This window comes from Oncorhynchus kisutch, unplaced genomic scaffold (genome assembly GCF_002021735.2).
Source record: "Oncorhynchus kisutch isolate 150728-3 unplaced genomic scaffold, Okis_V2 scaffold2138, whole genome shotgun sequence".
Taxonomy (NCBI): domain Eukaryota; kingdom Metazoa; phylum Chordata; class Actinopteri; order Salmoniformes; family Salmonidae; genus Oncorhynchus; species Oncorhynchus kisutch.
The window spans coordinates 25380-34920 of NW_022264083.1; the positions used below are offsets into that span (position 1 = coordinate 25380).

The window sequence follows — 9541 nt, forward strand, 5'->3', positions numbered from 1 at the left end:
TTTAAATATGAACTGCATAGTAATGTACAAGATGTATTTTTTAAAGACCCAATTCATAATATTTTACACTTATCATAATTAGGTTTTAGTCCAGAGAGTACAGAAAAGTTATCTACATCTTCAATGAGACATTGCAGGGAACTAGCAAGAAGATTAAATATTAAACTTGAGTTAGCAGCATACATGGACACCTTTGTTTTTAAGCCATGGATTTCTAATCCTCTAATGTTGTTATTTGATATGATTTAATAGCTAGCATTTCGATGGCCACAATGAATAGATATGGTGACAGCGGACACCCTTGTTTAACTCTTCTTGACAATTCAAAACTCTCTGAGAAGTAGCTGCTATTTACAATTTTACACCTGGGGGTGCTATACAGTACTTTTAACCATTTCTAAGAGAATCACCGAAATTGTAAACATCCAGGCATTTTATGAATTTATGAATCCGTAATTGCCTGTAGACCCTGCCACATATACGTCTCTTGTCTGGGCCATTGAATTGCGACTCCATTTTGTCCCTATACTGACAATCTGCTTGTTTGATTGCCTTGCGGAGGGAATAACTATACTGTTTATATTCAGTTTATATCCAACCTCTTTCCATGGTTGAATGCGGTGGTTTGCGCTTTCAGTTTTGCGCGAATGCTGCCTTCTATCCACAGTTTCTGGTTGGGGTAGGTGTTAATAGTCACAGTGGGTACAACCTCTCCAATGCACATCCTAATAAACTCAGTCACAGAGTCGGCGTATAAAACGATTTTATTGTCTGAGGCTTCCCGGAACATTTTCCAGTCCACGTGATCAAAACAATCTTGAAGCGTGGATTCCGATGGATCAGACCAGTGTTGAATGGTTTTAGTCACGGGTAGATCCTGCTTGAGTTTCTGCCTATAGGGCGGTTTGAGAAAAATGGAGTCTTGGTTGGATTTGATAAATGCAGCCTGAGGATATCTGGTTTCCTGGGGAAGGGGTGGGGGGGGGGGGGGGGGGGGGTATACACAGCTGTGACTATAATCAAAGAGAATTGTCTTGGGAGATAATGCGGTCGGCATTTGATTTTAAGGATTTCTAGGTCAGGGGAACAAAAGGACTTGAGTTACTGTATGTTCATAAACCCCCGCCCTTCCACTTACCAGAGAGATGTTTTTTTTCTGTCGGCACGACGCATGAAGAAACCCAATGGCTGTATCGACTCTGACAACATATCCCGAGTAAGCAATGTTTCCGTAAAACATAGAATGTTACAATGCCTGATGTCTCTCTGGAAGGAAACTCGTGCCCTAATTTCGTCCACAAATTACTGCACAATTTCCAAAGGATTTGAAGCGAGGCGACCGTCTCTGTATGCGCCATCTTTTGATCATTTAGCTTTGTCCTTTAAAATATAAAATGGAGAATCACAGATAAGTGTATGTGTGTAATAGAGAACAGGTGCTAATTTATTTTGTATCTCTGTAGTTAATTTTATTGCTTCCTGTACGATTAGAGAATGTATTTCCCTTAGTCCTGTCTCTTTAGCCAGAAACTGCTTTTTTGTTGTTGTTGAAATGTCACACCCTGACCATAGTTTGCTTTGTATGTTTCTATGTTTTGTTTGGTCAGGGTGTGATCTGAGTGGGCATTCTATGTTACATGTCTAGTTTGTCTATTTCTATGTTTGGCCTGATATGGTTCTCAATCAGAGGCAGGTGTTAGTCATTGTCTCTGATTGGGAACCATATTTAGGTAGCCTGTTTGGTGTTGGGTTTTGTGGGTGATTGTTCCTGTCTCTGTGTTTGCACCAGATAGGGCTGTTTTGGTTTTTCACATTTCTTGTTTTGTTAGTCTATTCATGTATAGTTTCTTTATTAAAGAACCATGAATAATAACCACGCTGAGTTATGGTACGCCTCTCCTTCGACTCAAGAAAACCGTTACATGAAAATTGAATTGAATGACCTCTGAAGGTACATTTAAAGGTATCCCAAACAATAAGCGGATTTGCTGAACTTATGTTGTACTGGAAAAATTTAATTAGAAATGATTTTGTCGAAATTAAACATACATTGTCACCCAGTAAACTTCGATACCATGTCCAATATCCCCATCCACGTGGACATTCCGTAAGAGTTATGTGAAGGCCAATTAGATCACATTCGGTCTCCTATTGTCCATTGGTTTGATATGGGATGAGCAGTGCATTACTACAACTACAGTCCCACAGGACATATTAATGATGGCATAATATAAATAAAAAATGAACTGTGGATCACGCCGCCATTTCATGATATTCTGGTTCGCCTAATTTCAGTTTGACAAAAGTATAGTGTCGCATCATTGTACCATCTAAACTGCAGTGAAATATATTTTCAGACCAAAAATATTATTTTCAGGTGTTGGATACTGGTGTACAAAAATGTAACTCAGCATTGAAATAGCGCACTACTGATCCACCACTTAGACTTGATTTAAATGAGGGACAGATCGATTTTGGTGCATTGCCGAAATATGTGGGACAGTGCCAGAGATACCCTTGAGGAGATGGGGAAACTCCCTTGGCATTGTATTAATGCCCATTTGTATGTTGCCCATACATTGTCAATGGGCTGCGCAGTGCATTCTGGACTATTCTGGAACAAGGAGAGCTCTTCAAGGAGTGAATGGGAATCAATTGGGCGCTAGCTCAAAACCCCAACTTTAGCATGAATTCCGTGTACATGTGCAAAATTGCAACTGTAATCCGAGATGTTTGATAATATCGTACTGCTCGGGAATAGTGACATTATCTACTTTTGAGGAAAATAGGCAGGTTTCTCAGCTTTGAGAAGGCATTGCATGACGATTAGCTTAGCAACCGTGTGACGCTTTATGACAATGTGAATGTGATCCGTCAAAAGTTTGTGGGGCGTTATACGTTTCTCCATTCATTGGCCAATGGGAGTTTATCTCCTACTGTTCTCTAAAAATCGAAAGCAGCCTTTGAAGGTTTTCACAAAATATCACCAACATGTATCCTGCTTCACAAGAGGATCCAGCCTGCTTGACCATGCACAAGCAAAACATCCGTGATAAGTACAAAGCCATCCCCACCCCCGCTTTGGCCAATCGTATCACGTCTCTGTTCCTAATCTCCGCCTACAATCAGCAACTTAAGAGGGAGCCAGCAATACAGAGAATATTGAAGAACTGGACATCACGAGGCAGATTTAATATGTTCAAAGATTCATCCACAGTGGCCTCCCGAGTGGCGCAGCGGTCAAAGGCACTGCAACTCAGTGCTAGAGATGTTACTACAGACCCGGAATCAGCCAGTGGGGCTTTACTTGACCCAAGTCACCAGTTGAATTGCGTTTCCTCCGACACGTTGATACATCTGGCTTCCAGGTTAAGCTGGCGGGAGTTACGGAGCGCGGTTAGGCGGGTCATGTTTCGGCGGATGCATGAATCAACCTTCACCTCTCACTAGCACGTTGGGGAGTTGCAGCGATTAGACAAGATTTAAACTTTAAAAAGAAAAAGCGGGTAAAAAAAGACAGTCCACCCAGGACTCATTCATCAACATTGAAGAATCTACATCATCAGTCACAGTCTTCATTAGGAAATATGTTGATGATGATGTGCCCACAATAAAAATCCCTACAGGTCTAAACCAAAAACCATGGATGAACAGATATATTCCATACTGCAGCATTCGATGTCAGAAGAACGAACATGATGACCTGGTGGTGTGCAATGCCTAGCAGGTACGAGCTCCAGAAATAAGTTAGAATGCAAAAAGACAAGACTGAAACTTTAATTGATGTTCGACAACTCAAACTTGCGTCGCGTGGCAAGGACTTCAGACTATCACAGACTGAAAAAGGCAATCCTGCTGTGCGATGCCCACCAAAGCCTCCCTCTCAGACGAGCTTAACTCATTCTATGTTCGCTCCGAGGTAGACAATACCAAGTTATCAAGGAGAACTCTTGCTGCTCTGAATGACCAGGAGCTTCAAAGGATTTGATTGTTGACTTCTGGAAGCAGAGGATGGAACATACCCTGATCCACATCAACGGGACTGCAGTAGAGAGAGTCACAAGTTTTAAGTTTCTCAGCAACCACAACACTGCGGACTCGTCATGGACCCACATGACAACAGCGTCTCTACTTCCTAAGGTGGCTGACGATATGTGGCATGCTGCCTCCTCTCTAAATACTACTGCTGCACCATTGAGAGCTTCCTGAGTGGATGCATCATGGTATGGCACACTGCAAGGCACTCTAGCGGGTTGTGAAGTACATCACTGGGACAGTGCCCTCACCCATCCAGGACATCTGCCTGAGGAAGGCACGCATCATTATCAAGGACCCCACAAAAATCAACCACAAAGTCTTCTCTCCCTTATCGTCGGGCAGACCATATTGGTGTATGCAATCTGATTCCAACTGGCTTAGAGACCGTTTCTTTCTACAATCCATCAGACTGCTGACTACAGATATTGTGCACATGTTATTGCAGGTGCAGCAAAATGCGCATGTTACAAGCTTTAGTTGAAGTGCAGTAATACCTAACAATACAAAACAATAAACACAAATCCCCAAAATGTTAATAAAGGAATTAAGAAATATCAGAATGAGCAATGTCAGGGTAAAAAAAAAAATGAATAAAAAATAAATATCCAGGTGGAAGCTTTGATCACTTATTGATGTCCCTTGTAAAATCCACTTCAATCAGTGTACATGAAGGGGAGGTGATTGGTTAAAGAAGGATGTTTAAGCCTTGAGACAATTGAGACATGGATCAGCAGGACTCTGTGTAGTAAAAGGGTCCAGACCAATTTTCAAAATATGTACAGTAGCCCCCCAAAAATTATCTGATGGACTTCTTCAGCTAACAGTCCGGTGTGCTCTGGACAGCTAGCGGGCCGCGGATTGCAGGCTAGCAGATGGGCATTCAGGGGACTTCGCGACGGGGGAGCCAGTTGAAACCCCCTCGGGCGGATTACGTCAGTTGTCCAGTCGTGATGGATCAGCAGGGCTCCATATCGGCAATTACAGGGGTCCAGGCCAATTGCAAAATAGGTATTGTAGCTTAAGGAGTGGCTGATTGACCTCTTCAGCTAGCTGGGAGATGGGCCTAGCATAGGCTAGCTCCAGGCTAATTGGTGGTTGCTTCGGGACAGAGACGTTAGCCAGGAGAAGCCAATCGGATAGCAGCTAGCTAGCTGCGATGACCTAGGTGAAAAGGTTCAGAGCTTGAGGTAGGAATCCAGAGATATGGAGAAAAATAAGCCCGATTTGCTCTGTGCTCTGTGCTCTGTGCAGCTCTGTGCAGACTGGCGAGATATGTCCTTGCTAAAGGTAGCTGATGACCACTAGCAGTGGCAAGCTGACTACTAGCTAGTTAGCTGGCTAGCTTCTGTTGGGGGTTCCGGATCAAATGTAAAGGAAATAGCAGAATCATACCACATCAACAAGCTTGGACAATTGGTCTCAATCCCGCTCTTTGCAGCTGGGCAGACGGGCTGACCTCGGGTGTGAAGGTAGGCAACAACACCTTCACCACGCTGATCCTCAAGACTGTGGAACAACAAGGGTGTGTGCTCAACCTCCTCCTGTACTCCCTGTTCACCCATGACTGAGTGGCAACTCAATCATCAAGTTTGCTGACAGCAGTGGTAGGCCTGATTTCCAACAATGACAAGACGGCATACAGGGAGGATGTGAGGACCCTGACGGAATGGTGCCGGGAAAATAACCTCTCCCTCAATGTCAACAAAACAATGGAGATGATTGTTGATTACAGTAGACAGCAGAGAGAGCTAGTCCCCATCCACTTCTACAGGGTCGCACTGGAGAGGACAAAAAGCTTCAAGTTTCTCGGCGTGCACATCACAATCAACCTGAAATGATCCATTCGTTGAGAAAATGTGATGAAGGCGCAACAGCACCTACTCAACCTCAGGAGGCTGAAGAAATTTGGCATGAACTTCTACAGGTGCACCATTGAGAGGATCCTGTAGGGCTGTGTCAACGCCTAGTACGGCAATTGCAACCAAAGGGCTCCCCAAATGGTGGTGCGGTCAGCCCAACGCATCACCGGGAGCACACTGCCTGCCCTCCAGGACACCTACAGCGCTCGGTGTCACAGATAGGCCAAGAAGATCATCAAGGACCTCAGCCACTCGAGCCATGGCCTGTTCACCCCGCTACCATCCAGAAGGAGGTGATAGTACAGGAGCATCAAAGCTGTGACCTAGAGACTGAGAAACTGGAGATAGAAGTTTCTTACTCCAGTCCATCGGACGTTAAAATCGTCTCCTCTAGCCGGCCTCCTCCCAGTACCCAGCCCAAACTTAGTCACTATTAAAAGCAGGGTACTGGGTTGACACCACCTGGTACTCTAACCTGTACCATAGAGACTGCTGCCATATGTACATAGTCATTCAGCACGGTTAACTTTAATAATGTTTACAATAGAGTACCTGTACTGGGGTTCTGTGGTCACCGAACTGCCTTCAAGTGCAGCGGTCTCCCTTCACAGGAGTGGCAACTGGGAACATATAAATGCACAAAATGACTAGGACCAGCCTTTCTGGTCAATGGCGGTGAAGCCTGATAAGTGCAACACCCAAAGGGCTGCAACGTTGACGGGCAAGGCACCTGTCCAGCAGCCCTGAGAATGGACAGTTGAGAGGAAGAGGACACACACTCAGCCACCAGAACAACACATCGTAGAGATTGGACCATAGAGAATGATAGTCACAGTATATCATCTTTATATGTGTCCCATTATGGCGTACGTGAGCGCAAGGGCAGCTCCATTCAAATCAAATAACAAATGTAATTACATTAGAGACAATAGAGGCAATATTCATTTTATTAAAGTAGTCCATTGTCTTCTATAATTTCTATGAGTTGGCAAACAAACTTAAAGGCTGCACACCATCACAGAGTGTTTTGTTTGAAAAGGTACTGTATGAAGCCAAAGGTGGCAATTTAATGCTACCTACAGTTATGCAGTGTTTGCTCAAGTGTATAATTAATTGGCTGATCCCTCCAGATAACCTGGATTGAATAATGGGGAGCGTTAGGCAGGATGCAACCTTTTGGAAGGTTCAGATAAAAATATGCTATATTGAACAAATATGTCTCCCCGACATGGAGATTATTAAGGAAATACGTTGTCTCTATTCATGAAATGTATATCTGCAATGCTCAAAGGTTTTGCGACTGAAAGTGGCCCGTGTGATTCTTCCTTAACGAACGGTCTGCACAACGCATCACAGGGGGCAAACTACCTGCCCTCCAGGACACCTACACCACCCGATGTTACAGGAAGGCCATAAAGATCATCAAGGACATCAACCACCCGAGCCACTGCCTGTTCACCCCGCTATCATCCAGAAGGCGAGGTCAGTACAGGTGCATCAAAGCTGGGACCGAGAGACTGAAAAACAGCTTCTATCTCAAGGCCATCAGACTGTTAAACAGCCACCACTAACATTGAGTGGCTGCTGCCAACACAATGACACTGACTCAACTCCAGCCACTTTAATAATGGGAATTGATGGGAAATGATGTAAATATATCACTAGCCACTTTAAACAATGCTACCTTATATAATGTTACTTACCCTACATTATTCATCTCATATGCATACGTATATACTGTACTCTATATCATCGACTGTATCCTTATGTAATACATGTATTACTAGCCACTTTAACTATGCCACTTTGTTTACATACTCATCTCATATATATATACTGTACTCGATACCATCTACTGTATCTTGCCTATGCTGCTCTGTACCATCACTCATTCATATATCCTTATGTACATATTCTTTATCCCCTTACACTGTGTATAAGACAGTAGTTTTGGAGTTGTTAGTTAGATTACTTGTTGGTTATTACTGCATTGTCGGAACTAGAAGCACAAGCATTTCGCTACACTCGCATTAACATCTGCTAACCATGTTTATGTGACAAATAAAATTTGATTTTATTTGATTTGAGAAGCTCCACCTAGATGGCTACTTTGTTGGAAGCCCTCAGTGGCAATGTTCATGCCAACATGGATTTCATCCATCTAGAGTCCTCTATCTAACTCCATGAGACTGACTCAATAGCCAGGTTTTGACCACCAAACGCAGGCCCCTAATTGCAATGAGGTGCACCTGGAGACAAATAGATACACCTGGGTAAATTAAGACATGTCACATAACATAAATACCAGGTGTATTGGATCTTGTTATCATCAGTTGCATTTTCTCTGTTAGTACCACTCCTGTACCTGGCATCATGTGCATTTTGAGACTGACGGTGGTCACATGTGAGTATACAAAATCTGTATCTGATGCAGATTAGAATTTAAATATATATGACAATGTTTGTATTTGTGAGTGAAAAGAAGTACATGTAATATGATTTGAGGGACATTCAGTTCCTTTTGGGCAAAAAGGTATTCAAAGCATGGAATATGAGACCAAATGCTGAACTTGCGTATAGAGACCAATGCTGAGTTGTAGCTTCATGGTCCAAGTGCATATGATGTTGAATGTTGCTGAACTAGCTGTGTGATGTTGTTTCAGTGCTGGCTACAGCTTGCTGCACACTAACAGATGGAGGTACTGTATGTAATAATGATGATACTACTTAACCAAGCTAATGTGAGTGGTGTGTAATTCCTGTTTATTTGTCCTGGCAGCAATCAGCATCACGTGTGAAGGCTCTGATGCTTTACTGCAATGTGGTAAGCTAGTCCACACTGCTGAACAGTATACTCACCGACCACCTATGATCGTTTATACTGTAGATTAGCGTCACTAGCCCACACCATAGAGACCCATACTTGGCTCTCCTTCGTGCCTCACTGTTCTCCATCTCCCTCAGATGGAGGTAAGATCCATATCAAGCGTGCGAACTACGGTCGTCGTCAACACGATGTTTGTTCTATTGGGCGCCCTGATAACCAACTCACCGACACCAACTGCCTCAGCCAATCCTCCACCAGCAAGATGGCAGAAAGGTACTAGAACCTGTAACTCCTTGGCTGTAGTGTAAACAACCACCAGCAAGATGGCAGAAATGTGCTGGAACCTGTTGTGTTTACCTGTATGAACTCATGACCTCAACATGTCTTTGAAACACACAGATGCGGTGGGAAGAGCGAGTGTATTGTCCCTGCATCCAATTTCGTTTTTGGAGACCCCTGTGTCGGGACTTATAAGTACCTGGACACCAAATACTCCTGTGTCCAACAGCAAGAAACAAGTCAGTCTCTGAATGTGTGCTAATAATATTTAGTATTTAGTATTTAATATTTAGTGTTGGTATGACTGTGTCATGTTGGGACATTGTTTTAATTCTCCTACCCACTTTTAATCTTGTAAAAAGTAAGCTCAGCTGATTGCTAGAAAAGGAATATAATGGGTTGGTTCCCCTATGGTACCAGCTTGTTAACTTTTGTTTCTCCAAGTGTAAACCACCCTCAACTGCTAACTAACCCTAGCAAGCTGTGGATATGCAACTTGTTTAGTTTGAGTAGCCTATAGGGAGGTCAGAGGACCTGG

At 43.4% G+C, this 9541-nt stretch overlaps 1 protein-coding gene across 1 annotated transcript; it reads left to right on the top strand.

Annotated features, from left to right (window-relative positions):
- Positions 1-8172: 8172 nt before the first annotated feature.
- On the top strand, positions 8173-9293 carry LOC116369297 (L-rhamnose-binding lectin CSL3-like). Its single transcript, XM_031819417.1, has 5 exons — positions 8173-8301; positions 8561-8596; positions 8677-8721; positions 8862-8997; positions 9124-9293. Exons 1-5 carry the CDS (start codon positions 8271-8273, stop codon positions 9263-9265), a joined length of 390 nt encoding a protein of 129 aa, XP_031675277.1. The 5' UTR covers positions 8173-8270; the 3' UTR covers positions 9266-9293.
- The last annotated feature ends 248 nt before the right edge of the window (positions 9294-9541 follow it).

What these genes read in the sequence shown, in the direction of transcription:
- LOC116369297 (XM_031819417.1), top strand. Translation starts at nt 8,271, where the DNA reads ATGTGCATTTTGAGACTGACGGTGGTCACAT. An exon ending in CTGCACACTAACAGATGGAG is followed by an intron (nt 8,597 to 8,676) that starts GTACTGTATGTA and finishes TTGTCCTGGCAG; the next exon opens with CAATCAGCATCACGTGTGAA. An exon ending in ACCAGCAAGATGGCAGAAAG is followed by an intron (nt 8,998 to 9,123) that starts GTACTAGAACCT and finishes TGAAACACACAG; the next exon opens with ATGCGGTGGGAAGAGCGAGT.